We start from the raw sequence: 16,163 nt of genomic DNA, 5'->3' as shown, positions 1-16,163 counted from the left end.
GGCTGTTTTCTACTGAATCTTTTTTTTTTCCTCACAAGCAACGTTCACTTTCAGAAAATGATAAACATCGGAGCCCGTTTAACAGTTTACAGCAGGTTTTATTTTGAACATACTTTGATATACAAACCAGTGACTGAGAAAATGGCTCATTTGACGCTGTACTCAACATGTACAACATCTTGATTGATTTATTTTTACCCAGGATCGTTTCCTCCTCACGCAGTTTACAGTAAACTGGAAATTGCAGGACATTCCTCCTCCCTCAGTGTTGGATGGTTAATTCATTATTTCAAATAGTCCTACAGTACTGCACTAATTTCCTGCTAAAACACTGGACTACTGTAAATATCTGGACATGATACATCACATTGTAGTCAAGCATGTCCACACAATTGGGGAAAACTACATACAGTACAAGCCATTCAATTCAAACAAGAGCAAACTGGCCAAAATCAGTTAGTTATTCCTAAAATGGACATCTATAACCAAGTTTGAATTGTAATTATAGAACCAAAATGGTTTACTTTGGACACACGTTTGTAAATCTTACTTCTGAAGTGTACAGTTACTTGTATCTAACAAACAGGCAATATATTTAATGGTCTGTATCACTCTACCAGCTTTGCCTTGAAATGCACAAAATTGATTCCCCAACCACACTTATCAAAAAGGAGCACTCAAACTCACGCTGCACAGTAAATTTTAAGACTGAATATATATTTTGTTTATTATAAGCATTTGTAATTTTACATCCAATGTTAAAATCGACAACATTGCGACAACCAGCTCCGTTTTCTCCGCCGTCCCCTCCCTCCCGTTCCCCGAAACAAGCTTGTTAAAATAACATTTTTCAAGACCTTTTTAAAGCAAAGGCACGTTTGTCAATAAGTGTTTTAAAAAGGAAAATAAAGGCAGGCCAGCAAGCAGAGTCAGTCTGGGAAGCAAAGGAGGAGTGAGAGGCTTCCACGACAGCTCCAGCGAGCCTTCAGTACCCCACGTTTCTGGAACAACACAACACAAAACCTGACTTGGAGTAAAGGGCCTGGACCTCGTATGTCTGAGAGGGAAGGTCGTGGGCCCGAGGGATTTGGGGTGAGCATGAAGTCACAGGAGCAGAACTTCTCATTTCTCCACTCTGCACTCTTTAATACTTGTCCTGAGCCTCCAAGCTTTGGAGGTTAACTTTTAGTCTGTCTGTGTAGGTGCTGGGGGGGGCGCTGTGGCCGGTCACACCCAGGCCTGCCTGGATGGTAGATGGGGGACTAGAGAGCAGTTCTCCTCCCGACTGGCCTCCCTGCCGGCCCTTTCTGTGGAAAGTCATGGCCTGTTTGAGGCTTGCGGCTACATAGTCTGCCGGTCCGACAGGAAACCAGTGGGCTGTGTGAGGTGGGACTGGACCCATGCCTGAAGGTCCTTCCCCTCCTGTGTCTCTATTGGTCCCTGATCATGGGAGGCTGAGTCAGAGAGCGGGGCTGCAGGGAGAGACGCAGCTCCGCGTCATACGAACACCTTGGCGAGAGCGTCTGCTCCGGCGCTGGCGATGTAGCATTTAGACGGGTGAAACGCCACATCGTGGATCGACTCCTCAGACTTCTTTCGGTGAGCTGTGAACTCCTGGATGCAGGTTTTACTCTCCAGGTTCCACAGACGGATGGAGCAGTCATGACCTGCAAAGGAGAGAATGTGTTAAAAAAGGACAAGCTGAGAGTTGAAGCGGTTTGATGTAATTTTTTTTTACTAAGTTTTTACTTTACTTTTTTATGTAAAAGAGTAGTAGTTTGTAGTAATAGCGTTCAGGAGATAGATGCACAAGTGGACCTCAACACTGGTATTAAAGACTCAGTTTGGACAAAACCTGCTTTAACAGATCAGTGCAGCACATGAAAGTACTACAGTTATACAAGTGTTTAAATTCATTGACATTGTCCTTTACAAAGAATGCCCCGTCACATTTAGATGATCTGTGACTCTGTTAGTCATCTCTCTCACACGCCTGCTGCAAAAACAAATTGCTACTGTCACACCAACTCTGTACACATATTGTACTTCCACATATGTGTGTGTGTGTGTGTGTGTGTGTGTGTGTGTGTGTGTGTGTGTGTGTATATATATATATATATATATATATATATATATATGTACACTTGGAAAATAACAATAACATTCATAAGAAAATAATTACAGTGATACCAATCTATCAACAAACTAAAATATGAGCGACAACCATTATGTTAGATGTAACACTGGGAGCCACTGGTGAAGAGACACTTACTGCCTGACATGAGATAAAGTCCATTAGGGTCCACAGCTAAACTGGTGACAGCATCCAGGTGGGCCACCATGGAGTGAATCAGCTTCCCGCTGTTGTTGTCAAAGAACTTGATGTGTCTGTCCTCCTGTGCAGTGATGGTGATGGGAAGGGTGGGGTGGCTGAGGACCTTATTGATCTGACAGGGAGTACCTAGTTTAAAAACACACAAGCACATTAGACTTCACGCGGCAGGAGAGGGAATTTAGACGAAATGAACTGATGGTCAAACAGCAGCAATCATTAGTAAAAAAAACAGCTTTAAAAAAGTAAGGAAATATGAAGTATGAAGAAAAAGTTTAATGTGCCAACAACTGCATTAAGTCACTTTCACACAGGGATGAAATACATAAGTGAAGCTTTGTATGTATCTTGAGCAGTGCGGCATCACTGAACCTGAGTCAGTTTAACCTTGATAGAGACATGAAAAATTGGGTAACATTGGATGCACATTTCTAAACTTATATAACTTAATCAGTTACCTCACAGGCAGAAAGCTTGATTTTTATACACTGGTGATTGTAGAGAACATGTGTTTGTTGATGTTTTACTTTCCTACAGCTGCCACTAGATGTTAGTAAAGAGCCGTACTTCTGATGCCTCCTTTATGTGAGCAGATTCAACAGGCAGTGAATGTGTTTCATTAACAAAAGACTATTCTGTGATCTAAATGATGCGTCAGTTGCTCGTCAGTTCAAGCAGCTTTCCAGTGCTTTAAAAATCCTCTTAAAACCACTGTTGGTGATAAAGTTATTGTTTCCATCCCCATCACAAAATGCTTTATGTCCAAACTCATCCAGTCATCATTAGTGACCCATATCTCAAAACCCACCTGGCTCCAAATTGGACTCCAGATTGAGGACTAGCTGACGGGTCTCCATGTTGAAGAGGCCGATCTCCCCGCTGGTGAAGGATGTGACCAAATGAGCTGGTTCACTGCACACCAGGTCAACTGAGGAGGGAACTCCCAGCTCTGATGCAGAGACAAACACAGAAATGTAACTACTGTTTTAAATGAAAAACTAAAAGTAGAAAAATAAAAAGTCATGATACAAGAGTCAAGTGAGTACTTTTATTTTCGTTGAATACTGCGAGGGCGGGGGAGGTGCTGTTGGCGTCCCACAGTCTAACAGTCCCGTCCGCAGAGCAGGAGAGGAGGCGCTGGTGTGCGCTGCTGTACACCAAACCCCAAACAGAGTCGGTGTGTCCACACAACTCTCCACGCAGCACCGATGGGTCTGTAACAGAAGGACGAACCAAGTGAGTCACCTAGTTCTGATTTTAAAATACTCATATTCAAACAAAACACATAACATCGTTACCATAAGAGTCATAGGGGTCGATGTTGGGATTGGGGGTGTTCCAGCACTGGATGGTCCCGTCAACCCCTCCGCTGAAACACTGCTCCCCTGTGCTGCTCATCACCACACTCAGTACAGCCCCCCTGTGGGATGAATAATGATGATGCTTAAAACTTCTTGGCTATGAAAACAACACTGAAAACGGAAAAACTGTATTTATGTGCTTTTCTTTTTTACCTGTGGGCCCTGAAAGTGTAGATCGGTTCCACATCTAAAGACGCACTCCTGTGGACAAATTTATTATCAGTGTAACGCATAAAAAAACCAAACAGCAGTACCCACTTATTGTGTGTTAATAATTACATATGAAATCATTGGCATTAAGTTCTATAAAGCCATAAATGGACGTACAATTTGATGCTGTACCAGTAATCCAATACCCTCGACTCTATAATGACTTCAGCCTCTAAAAATAAACATCACATCACTATAGAGTGTGTGTGGGCTGCTGAGTTGTGACATAATGAGCCTCAGTTCTTTGTCACATGGGGACCGTTTCCTGTAGCTGCATTGTGTAACAGTGTATCAACAGAGGTGGGCTATCCCCCTTATGGGAGTGTAATCACACAGTAGAGCTTTTTCTTTATATTGCTGTCACGCTCACTCTGCTTATTCAGGTAAAGGGAGACTGAGCCAAACAACATGAAATTGGTCCTTTTGTAAAATGACAGGAAAAAAGTTGAACTGACAGTAGGATTCAACGAGAAATCAATTTTGTTTAACTTGAATGAAGACATTCTTACTTTTTGGCGGGAGTGGTCTTTTGAAGGTTCCACATCTTGAGTGTGTGGTCCTCTGAGGCGGTGACCAGGACGGGCTCCACAGGGTGGAAGGTCAGAGCTCGAATCCCATCAAAATGGCTCCGCAGAGTGAATTTGGGGTTCCATGTCTTTCTCATGGCATCCTTATTGTTACCAATCTGAGGAGAGAGCATCTAATCAGAACTCAACATCCAATTAATGCCGTTATTACATGTATCAGTAGGTCTAAACTGAGCTACAGGTGCAGCAGATTTGTGGAATTTCAGTTAATTTATATTTTAGGCAGTGTAGAGTTGCAGAACATGTTTCTGTATTTTTAAGAGTAGTCAGCTACTGTAAATTAAAAAAAAAACATGATTAAAAAGAAAAACTTTTTAAATGCCACTCTGCATGTCTCAATAAAACATCCATTAATCACTTTTTTCTTTGCAAAGCCTGTGAATAACCCAATATGGCACTAAATTGCTCACCAACTACTCAGAGTTCTTTTTTCGTAGCCATGAAACTGACATTACTGTAAATGTGATCTCAACTTCTGCCAGTGAGACAAACAAACTGACAGCTTCCAACACTACACTTTGAAAGCAGCTTCTCTGACACAATCTATAAAAATAGCTGTTTGAGACACAAATGCTGAGTTTTCAGCATGTGATATGACTTGCAAATTAGGAGGTAGCAGGTAAAGAGGCTGTTTCTCTTAAGGCTGCAATGATGACATGAACAGAAATAGTTTCCTCCCAGAGAGATGGTCTCATGGCTCTTGAAATCCATTTCGCTCCTTCCTACTCACATCATACGCCAGACTGTCGGCCTCGTTGGCCACGGTGAGCCCGGCCAGCTCCCCGAGGCCCAGCTCGCTCTCCATGGCCTCGTCTGTGCCCATTATGAACGACTTCCCTGAGGTGGGCGGGAAGGTCAGCGCCTCAACTACGGGGAAAATAAATAAATAAATATAAAACTACTGCCTACTATTAAGAGAGAGTTAAGAGTGCTATAATCTGCTGGTATTTTTGTTTAAAATTAGACACATAATGGTTAAATCTCTGTCAGTGTCACCTTCATCTGTTCGGTTCCCTTCGTGCTCGTTGAACCGGGCCACGTTGGGCCGTGACTGAGGGGTGGATGGAGGCTGCATGTGGGACATGTCCTCTGCATCTCTCAGATTAGCCAGCATGTCCTGCAGCTTGGACCGGTTGGGCCCTGTTTAACGAGTCAGGTCAACAGTGTTACCAAAGAGACACGTGTAATAACGGGGAGCGGAGAAAAAACACAAAAACAACAAAATATTTAATTAAAAAACTGTGAGTACAAGCTGAAAAAAGAATGAATATGGAAGGAAAGCAGCACTGAAAAGGAAGAAAAAGAAATTAATAAATTATAAAGAAGAGAAAATGAAGGGAAGTCAGCAGCAGAGTCCTTGTTAGATGAATTGAAGAGGCAGAAAAGGGGTTAAAGCACATTTATCTTTAAATGTGGGCTGTGTGGATGGAATAATATAACAGCTGGATGCGGTGAGATCAATTTTGAATGTTTATTGTTTTCATTGCAAACATTTAGCATGAGTAAAACCTTATCCCTAATGCCAAGTGAGTAAATACAGTATATATGAGGTTAAAAATCTACTTATAATCTCCTCCACACTCCCACAAAAGTGATAAATCACTGACACAGTGTGAAGAAAAAAAAATAAAACTGTGCTAAAACCAGAGGAGGAAAAAGCTAAGTGTGAAAAGTGATGTTGCGATCAAATGTAGAAGAAAGTGAGCTAAAGTGCGAGTTGTCGATCTCATGATTTAATCACAGTAAAAGAAACGGAGCTCGGGTCTTGTCCATGTAAAATCTAAAAGGGCTCTCAGCAACTGAATGGGTCTGAAGTGGGCTGTTATTCTCAGAGCAGTAGTATTCAGCTGAGTCACTTCACCGAGTCACTGAAAAAGCTTTTAATTGCTATCAATTTACAAAAGCAACAACATGACTGTACAGTATCAACACGGCCCGACAGATGAGGATGATGATGGTGATAATCATGTTATTATGACTGTAGATTCTGGTATAGGAAACAGATGACTGTGGAGACGAGTGAGAGCCCAGATGGGACGCAGATGGACTAACTTTCACATCAATCTCTGATATTTGAGCGTGCGGACGAGATGATGACGTGGATATAAATCAAAACATTTAAAACGGGACAGAAAAACATGCGTCAGGCATTGCAGTTTATATGAGTAGGAAAATAATAGTGACAGTACAGAAGACAGAGGAAACATTCAGTATGAAATGACAGAAAGGAGGACATAGCAATGCCAAATAGAAGGCATACATAAGAAGGAGCAGCTAGAGAAGGAGATGAGAAAAAACAGTGAAGATGTTTATTTTTGATTTGAGGCTTCTTGGCTGAACTCAGGAGGAAAGTCAGGCTCTACAAAGAGAGGAGAGGGAGGGAGGCAGCAACGCCTGACAGGACTTACTCTTCACCCCCTTTTTCCCCTTGCGTTCCTTTCTGTACTGCTCCTTGAGTTTGGTTATCAGGCCCGGGTCCACGTCCCAGGCCTCAGAAATGGGACCTTGCTCGTCCTTCTCTACACAGGGGGACAAAACCAGACCGAGAGGCTGTTGAGGAACTGCCCTGGTCGAGGCCCGAGCGGCCTGGCAGGGTGGGTGAGGCACAGAGCGCTTTCTCATACTCTCCTGGAGGTTTCTCAAGCCTCGAGTAGAGTAGTAGGCCTATAGGACCTGAGGGGAGCCTATTTTCTTTAAATGAGGCCACTACCACTACCAGAGTTACTATATGTGGGAGCAGCATTGGCAGCTATCTTGTTTAATCTTTTTAGTATTTCTTTTCTACTGAAAGACGGGAGAGTGGTGGGAAGGAATTAATGCCCTGTGTGGAATTCTTTCATTTGGACATTTGGATTCAGAGTCATGACAAATCGAATCATAAAATCCTCGCCCTGAAGCCTTTGTGATAATCAAATTGTCTATAGGCATGACTCTAATACTCCAACCCACGTCCAAATACAAAGAAACGCCTCAGCATGACATCAAGCCTATTTTTTTTTTCTAGCTTTAATCTAAGGACCAGTGGGACACGTGTCACAGACTTGAGGGAAATCAGGTTGACTTGTCGATACACACAGGAGTGGAAGAGACATTGTGGTCACAGGCTGGCTATGGGAACACACAGTGGAAGAGATCACACACTATGGGTTAAACAGGGAAACTCCAAACATTATGATTTATGACCACAGCATGAAATATGAATGACGAGTACTCTGTGAACAATCACCGCACTATGAGCAAGAGTCAAATCTAGAGAAATAGGCAAATTATACAATTAAAACATAAAATAACTAGCAATCTTTTCAGTGCCTCTGAAACTTCTGTATTATATTTCTATGTTTTTCCTCCAGTTTCAACTCTGCACTTCATAGACCATCACTCACCCCAGTCTGTGCCGTCCCCGGTGCCTCTGGACTCCGGTGAGGTGTCCATCTCGTCAGGGCTGGACAGGAAATCAAAGCCTTTCAGCGCCTCCTCTGTGTCTGGGTCCTCACTGGTGTCCATACTGGCTGGTGACGGTGACGATGACGATGCAGGCTTCTTCCTCAGGATCTGCAGGGGGAGAATACAGGATCGTTATTAATAGTATAAGATGACAACTTTTATTTAACTTTATGTAAGTGAAGAAAGTGAAGGAAGACTTGTTTTCTTACCGTCCGGGACTCCACATTGGTCCTGTCCTTTCCCTCACTATCATCTTCCTCATCTTCATCACTGAACTCAGCTGCTGCATTCTCGATGAACTTGAAGGCCTCTAGAACAGCGCTCGTGTCAGCGAGTTCAGCCTTCCTGTTGAAGCATATTGAAGCGTGCGTTAACACACAGTTGTATTAACAATGTTTAACTTATCTGACATTTTCAGGCTTATGCACAGTATGTGTTCAGAATATTGCATGTGGGCTTTTTGTTTGCACAGTCACATTAGCATAATACATAACCACACCAAGTAAAAAAAAAACCCTGAAAATACTGAATTATACAGTAGGTACACAGATTCAGACCATCACTTTTATGAGCAACACATACCAAATGATGGTGTTTAAAAAATTTAGGGCAAAAAACCCACAATTTAACTGCTTCTATGACCCGTGTTTACAAACCAACTAATCACAGTGGTGAGCTGGAATAAAGCTACTGTTACAAAACAGATTTACCTAAATCTCACTTTGCCAAATCAGCTTTTCACGTCGCCCTCTTTTCCCTGGCTGCGACTGACTTCACAATCTCATCGTCAGACCTTGATTATTGTTTAGCTACATTTACAAAACACGAGAGCAACACAGAAGTGATGCGAGTTGATGACACGTGTCTTGCATCTTTTTTTTTGTATTTACATCTTAATGCAACGATTCACCGGGCACTTATCGCACCGTCTGACATACCTCGAGCAAGACTATCTTTTAAATAACTTTAAAAAACCAAGCGTTATAATAACGCGAGGGGCAGCATCGGCGGGTTGTGTTGTGTCTGCTGTGCAGATGCTAAAATGCTGCACAGCCGTTTAATACACTCTGAAACATGATTTTACAACTCTGGAAAACTATCATGGTGCCAATTATTTCATCTTTTGTTGTGGTGACAGTAAAAATATGGCATTCACATTACAAATTGATCAGCCAGGAATGTACATTTGCATGTATTTGATTGCCCAACACAGCCCCTTGCCACGCAGTCTTAGACACGATGCGACATGCTTTTAGAGGAGAGTACTCACCCTCTGGTACCCATGCCCTTTGTTGATGTGTCCGTTCCATTGACCAGAGGCTCAGTACTAGTTCGTTCACCTGTTCTCCCGCTTCCATCTCCAGCTAATCCTAGCAGCGCTCGCACTCGCTGGGACTTCACATCTAAGATGGTGTCTGTGTAGCCCACCTCCTGCAGGTACCTGGAACAAGGTAAATGATTGGTTAACTGGTTTCAATCGGTGCAGAGACATTGTAAATTATTTTAATAATGCTGAAAACAACATCTTCTTGTACAACAGAGCTGACAATAAGCTCATTTACAGCAAAGACGTCAGCATGATCAGAGATGAGGAAGACTCAAGTACTTGTTACTGTCAAATGTGTCATGTCCTCTGGCACTGGTCTAGTTAACAGTATCAAGCTCTGCGGAGGCAAGATGAGCTACTCATCAAATATTACACCTACCCTGTAGGGATGCAGAAGACGCTCTAGCAGTTTGAGCGGGCGACTGACTGAAGGGGAAGGGTGTCTTAGCACATTATTGATCTGTCCCTTGACACAGACTCGAGAATAAATTGGCTGCCTCATCAGGCAGCATGTTGGGGCAGATGATGTGTGAGGCTGCCTGATGGTGTCTGGGATAAAGGCCGGAGCCTGCTTTATTTACACAGACCGACTGGGGAGAAGGATGATATGATAACTACATTTTCCTGAGCCAGTGGGGTACACAGAAGAAAAAACAAAAAAAACAGCAGGTAATGGCTACTGCTGCCCATGTGAGGGAGCTCTTCTCCACAGTTTTTTGGGGTCTGCTGGCACTGTAGCACAATAAGTTCACAAACACCTTTATGTCTGACACAGGTGACACTACTCATGCAGACAAATGCAGCTAGGGACGTCTGAACATCCAGGTCTTTCAATCTTTCGTACAGTTAATCTTAGTACAGTGATTCTGTTTTCTAGGTTGAACACCGTCACAGAAGGATAAAATCATGTGCACTTACTGTCTGAGGAGCTGACGGCCTTGTTTCCAGGACAGCTGATTGTTGAACGATCCAGAAATCTCGTTCTCGTTGGCCTCATCTGGAGGAGAGGGGAAGGACACAAATCAGGGCTCCACAAACAACACAGCCTCTGACATTATTTCCACTCGGTAAACACGACCAGAACATTCCTGCATCACAGCGTCCTGGCAACTACACACATCCAGCGCTCAGCTGCTTTCAGTAAGTCAACAGTGGATTAGAGTTAAGTAGATAGGGTATTTGAAAAATAGATGCAGGGTCTGCTGCTTCTCTTTAAGTTGTAGCAAACGTGCTTGCAACAGCTGTCTTGAAGAACAGAAGCTGTCACCTTTTATTGTAGTTCACCATGAGTTGTCACTTGGTACAATGCAAATATTAACATACCAATGGCTAATTATTGCCTTATAAAAACTGTATACATAACTTCACTAGCAGAAGAAACAGAGAGGAGATTTAAACTAGCAACAGCTTGTTCTCGATGCTAAAACAAAAACATTTGATATTTAATGATGCATTTCAACACCTTCAAAATGGCCGGTCTCCGCTCTAACCATGTCCCATGACTTACTAGAAAGAGAAATGACGTGTGTCTGTGCCTGCAGCATCCAGAACAACACACACTCTTTATGACTGTCTACGGCTGCGACAAAACAAATCATGATGGGATTCAAAGCACACTTTGATATTCAACAACGTCAGCACTACGTTCACGAGTCAGCTGGGAATTTTGCATGGGGCAGAGAGATGTGTTAATAAGATTTAGATGTGGTGAGTGTGTGTGTGTGTGTCAAGGGCTTGATTTGGCCGGGCAGAGAGACGAAGGGTGCTTCAAAAAAGTGGGTCATGCCTTATTTGGGAGGGTGAGCGGCGGGCAGGTGTGCCACCATACGAGCAACACCTCCCACTCCTCGTCTCCCCCCCCCACCCCCCTTTCCATCCCATCCACCTAACACCTCTCCCCCCCTCACCTCCCTCATTCATCAACACTTCAAGGGCTCGGGTGCTTTGAACAGCCCTCATGAATAGAGATGAGGACAGGGGAGAGAAAATATCGCAATCTGACTTAATGATGGCAGAGGACTTGAACATGAGAGGCCAATTAAACAACAATATTACAACAAGAGACATAGTGCGCTGATACAGGAGGGATACTGCAGAAAATCAAGGTACTGTAGTACAGAGGGTGAACACTGAAAAGTGAAAGAGTTAAATGGATAATATAGTTTAAACTTAATTCATGAAGTGGTATCAAGCCACGCAGAGAGTTTTGGTTTCATTTGTCCGAGTTCCCAAGGATATACGATCAGGAGCATTGTGTTTCTGTGTCTCTGATATTCCTGCTGCCATCACAATACGAACGGAGGGTAATTCTTTTTTTCATGCTCACATTAAAGAATTGCATGTAAAAAAAATTCAACAGCGACATTTTGAGACAATAATCCCAGTAACTCTGAATGACAGCAAATACTTCCTACTGACAAAATGTTTCTGGAAAATATCTCAAAATATCTCTGGAATAATTTTTCCACAATGCTTTAAACACCACAAACAAAGTTTTATTGACCTCAATTATATTAAAGTGAAGGTCTGAAATCTCAGAGGCAGATTTACCCAAACCTGGACAAATAAAATAAAAACTATCTGCATGGTTAAAAGCCACTACATTCAAGTGAAAAATGGGTATGATTGCTCCAAATAAAGAGTTTTTCATACATATACCCCTAAGGAATTCTTTCAACCTATATTTCTGTTATAACAAATTGATCAAATTTGTTATTCACTAACACCTTAAGTAGCTAATATTTGTACATTACCTCTAGAACAACAATGGCACTCTTTGACTATTCAGGAAAGGACACTGTGACGAAAGCTATCAAGGCAAACAAGATTCAACATGAATGCAGCCTTCACATGCGTAACAGTCCTGTCACTGGAGGTATGTGAACACAACGATCACTGTGATTTAGTATGAAGAGGTGGAGTTGGATGTTTGAGCTTCCATAGACTTACCAGAGTCGTAGCTTGGAGGCTTCATGTCACCTTGATTTAACTCTGTCCCATATTTTAACTTGTGGTATTTTGCTCTGGAAGTAAAAAGAAAAAAAAAAAAGAATACAAATAAGCAAACAGGGCTGATCAAAAAGGTCTGAGAACAAGCTATTTAAAAAACTCATTATGCATGGCATCTGCATAAGCTTTGAAAGTCATCGCTCTACTTCTCACAGACACGTTCGCTTGTTAGACAGATGCTTTCGTATGTAGGGTCAATATCACAACATTAAAAAGAACATTTTTCAGATAGCGATATAGTATGTACAGTATTATGATAGAATAAATATGGCTGCGATTAATAATTATTTTCATCATCATTTAATCTGCAGATTATTTTCTTGATTAATTGTCTATAAACTGTTAGAAAAATGCCGATCGTAATTTTTCCCTGAGCCCATGCTAACATATTCAAGTTGCTTGTCTTGATATTGATATGAGCTCTGATTAGCCAAATTTACTCTCATAAAAGGTTTAAAAAAAATAAAATCACATTTGAGAAGCTGGAACCTTTGATTTTTTGCATTTTTGTGCATAATTGACTTAAAAGATTATGAGAGTTGTTGCAGATTAATTTTCTGATGAATAATCAATAAATTATTTCAACAGATATCGTATGCAAAATCACATATGACAATCAAAGTGATGTTCATGCTATAAACTACATAAGTACAGTATACTAACAAAACAGTGTAACTGTGACGCATTACATCAAACTCTTCACACATAAAATAAAAACTTCACTTATTTGTTATCACAATTTGGTTGGAATTATTAATTTGGACAAAAATGTGTAAAACAAAAATACAATAATGCACATATTATCACAATACAATTCCATTGAAAGGTGATCATTAAAGAAAACATACTACACATAGAAGATAGCAATGAATGGATTTCATCTTTTGTGGTACTGAGATGCAGGTTCCTCCAGTGACGACACACATCTGTATAGAGTTAATAGGAGGAGAACTCTCACACCTTTCAGTGCACACAGCACTGCCACACTAATCCCCCCCCCCCCCATCCAGAGGAAGCACCCGCACATCAAAATCAAATTAATTTTAAATTGGGTACATCCTACATTCAGAGAGCCATTTCTGATGCTTTCAGATACCCTCGGAGACATAACCTGTTGCTTAGCAACCAGGGAAAGTGGTAAAAGTGGTGGTAGTAATTCTGGGTTAAGTGTTGCTCCTGAGACAAAGTCTATGGTGACCTCACTGGAGAAAAGTAGATAAATATACACTACAAACAGCCAGAGGATGATTTCACGCTTAACAAACCTAATAATGATGTTCCTCACAGAGCAAATGTACGCAAAAATTTATCTAACCTCAGAGCTGACTGGAGGAATGAGGGCACGGACCCATTTTGACAGCTGCTGTCTCACTCAGACATGTTATGGCTCTCATTACATTCTCCTGGCTGAGCTAAGATACCTGCAGTGAGTCTTTTCAATTGTTACCGTCTGAACTAGCCATTCCAGTTTCCATTTGTCTATTTTTAACCTTTTCTTTTGCAGAGAGGGCTTTGTTACTAGGGCTGACACCTTCTGGTTGATGGGTTGGTCGATATGCTCTTGTCCGACCAAATTCTCACTAGTCAGAAAATCGCTGGTTTTACTTTCATAAAAGGAGAAAAGTGCTATATCAATAGCCGGTGTGGCAGCATCAGAATTGGCATATTTCAATATGTTTAGTCTAATAAATAGCCTTATCGTTTTGTTTGAAATATAACTGCGACAGCTTTGACGGCTCCGGGGTCGGCCAGAAGTAGCAGTGGAACCTGGATATACAGTGCCAGCATGCAAGACAATAATGTACACACTAACCACAAAATATGATGGACTAAAATATGACAGATTAAAAAAGAAGGTTCTGGAGTTAATAAAATGCAGTGAGGCACTGAGCTTGACCACAGATATGTGGACATCTTTTTGAATGGAGTCATACATGACTGTGACTGCCCATTTTATTGACGAAGAGTGGACTCTACAGTCTTGTTCTTGAGACAGACCAAATGGAAGAGGCACACATGGGCTGAAACATTGCTACACAACTCAGTGAAGTTGGCGATACCTTTGGAATTCCAGGAGCAAAGAGTTTCCGTTGTAAGTGACAACATGGCTAATGTGGCACTCTGTATGGAGACCGAATGAATGACCAGATGTGCAGAGAGTCAGTTGTGCTGCGGACACCTTGCAGTTCTGTATCAACTCTGAACTCAAACAAGACCTGATTTGTCGCACCGTGGCTGCTGCGCGTCATCTAGTGGGACATTTCAGAAAGGGACACAAAGCAAAAACTAGGCTAAAAGAGAAGCAGGAGCAGCGACATGTCCCTAAAAATGAACTGATTCAGGATGTCTCTACATGTTGGAACTCAACCTATTCAATGTTGGAGCGACTGCTGGAGCGATGCTAACGCTGGCCCATTACCGCAGTGCTTCTGACCCAAACCTTACCAAGAAGAACGAGTGCAGTACACTGAATCTTACTACAGTACAGTGGAATGCAGCTGGGATTATTACAAATGTGCTGAAACCCACTGAGCTACTGTCTGAAGAGGACAACACCTATGCTGGCAAACTTGAAAAAATGACACCTAGCCATTACGGATGATGACAGACCCATTACCAAAAAAAATGAAAAGCAAGCTGGTCAAAGAAACTGACAGTAGGTGGGAACTTAAAGACCGAAGACTGAAGATGACTAGCAGTGTGTACATTACAGCTGCAGTAATAGACCCTCGTTTCAAGCAACTCTCTTTTCTGGACGATGAAAATCCAGACGCAGCCTATACAGTAGTTGAGGAGGAGGAGGAACATGTATCCAAAAAAAACCCCCAAAACTGATAAGAGAAGGAGACTGCTATGCTGCTGTGTGGGGATGAAGAAGATCTGGTTTCCACAGAATCAGGCAGGATATGCTGCAGCACAGAAGAGATGAAAGAATCTTCAGGACAGAACCAAAGTTGACTCTGGGTCTGTTGTTATCATTTCAGTATAAAGTAATTAGGTTAAAATGATTTAATATACTGCAAATAGCTTTCATGTTTATTTATAACTCATTTAGGCTAGTAAGGCTACCAGTTCTAGTGCACTGTGGCCGATTTAGTTAATCTAGAGATAATGTGCACATTCCCTCCCTCCATCGACCAATTGATTGGTTGAAGAGTAGGTAGAATTTCAGTCGACCAAGATTTTCTTTGGTTGACTACAGCCCTACACGTTACCAGCACTCATTTCAGCAATGCTTTGCTTTGCATTCACAGAATTCCACACATTCCCAGTGAATAGTTGGCTAATACAACCAGAGTTGTATTAGGGATATCTCCTCATTCCCAGATCTCAGCATTTATCTTTGTGAACACAATGTCCGTACCGCAAATATCTTAGTCTGGAAATTACATTAGAAAAAGTGGGGGACTAGACCATTACATGTTCACAAGATCAGATATTCTTTTTGAACAGAGAGTTTACCAGTGCACACCAGCTCCTACAGAGAGTGTTGCATTATGGATTGTTTGTAGTCTCGCATAGCCAGACCTTTCTCCAGTGCTGGCAGTGCTGCACCCACTAAGGTCTGGCTGCACCCACTATCATTCTGCTATAAGGGAAAAAAACCCTCTGGCTTGTTTGCATTTCTTTTGAACCAATCACAGTCGTCTTGGGCGGTGCTAAGCCCAGGATGTAGCGACAGTGCCCTTGCTACAATAGTGTCGGGGGGGAACTTCCCCACAAAAGAAAAGACCACATAAAACAGTGATGTATGTTGACTATGTGATACAAGTTTCACTGATAAAAAAGACAAACATAAGTTGCCGTTTTCAGCGTGTAGGTTTCTAGCTCTGAGGTTTGTTGGTTTTTCAAGTAGTGATGGGGATTTTGAAAACAGTAACACTTAGATAGCG

The 16,163-nt window shown here is 42.0% G+C and overlaps 1 protein-coding gene across 2 annotated transcripts in view; it reads right to left on the bottom strand.

The window, feature by feature from the left end:
- Positions 1 to 77: 77 nt before the first annotated feature.
- Positions 78 to 16,163, bottom strand: part of LOC137196814 (striatin-like) — a 30,400-nt gene continuing 14,314 nt past the window's right edge. Inside the window, exons 3-17 of one of the 2 annotated variants that reach the window (XM_067609706.1) lie at positions 12,211 to 12,284; positions 10,180 to 10,258; positions 9,205 to 9,375; positions 8,144 to 8,279; positions 7,874 to 8,042; positions 6,899 to 7,009; positions 5,487 to 5,630; positions 5,221 to 5,357; positions 4,413 to 4,588; positions 3,847 to 3,894; positions 3,631 to 3,752; positions 3,379 to 3,546; positions 3,141 to 3,281; positions 2,273 to 2,461; positions 78 to 1,667 (exon numbers count right to left, since the gene is read on the bottom strand). In XM_067609706.1, coding sequence (XP_067465807.1) covers positions 1,498 to 1,667; positions 2,273 to 2,461; positions 3,141 to 3,281; positions 3,379 to 3,546; positions 3,631 to 3,752; positions 3,847 to 3,894; positions 4,413 to 4,588; positions 5,221 to 5,357; positions 5,487 to 5,630; positions 6,899 to 7,009; positions 7,874 to 8,042; positions 8,144 to 8,279; positions 9,205 to 9,375; positions 10,180 to 10,258; positions 12,211 to 12,284 — 2,035 coding nt within the window. In that variant the 3' untranslated portion in view covers positions 78 to 1,497. The remainder of the gene's footprint in view (positions 1,668 to 2,272; positions 2,462 to 3,140; positions 3,282 to 3,378; positions 3,547 to 3,630; positions 3,753 to 3,846; positions 3,895 to 4,412; positions 4,589 to 5,220; positions 5,358 to 5,486; positions 5,631 to 6,898; positions 7,010 to 7,873; positions 8,043 to 8,143; positions 8,280 to 9,204; positions 9,376 to 10,179; positions 10,259 to 12,210; positions 12,285 to 16,163) is intronic. The other variant, XM_067609707.1, reaches the window with a different exon arrangement.

This window comes from Thunnus thynnus, chromosome 14 (genome assembly GCF_963924715.1).
Source record: "Thunnus thynnus chromosome 14, fThuThy2.1, whole genome shotgun sequence".
In the NCBI taxonomy this organism is placed as follows: domain Eukaryota; kingdom Metazoa; phylum Chordata; class Actinopteri; order Scombriformes; family Scombridae; genus Thunnus; species Thunnus thynnus.
The sequence above is the reverse complement of the archived record's forward strand: the minus strand, read 5'-3'. Positions and strand labels throughout refer to the sequence as shown.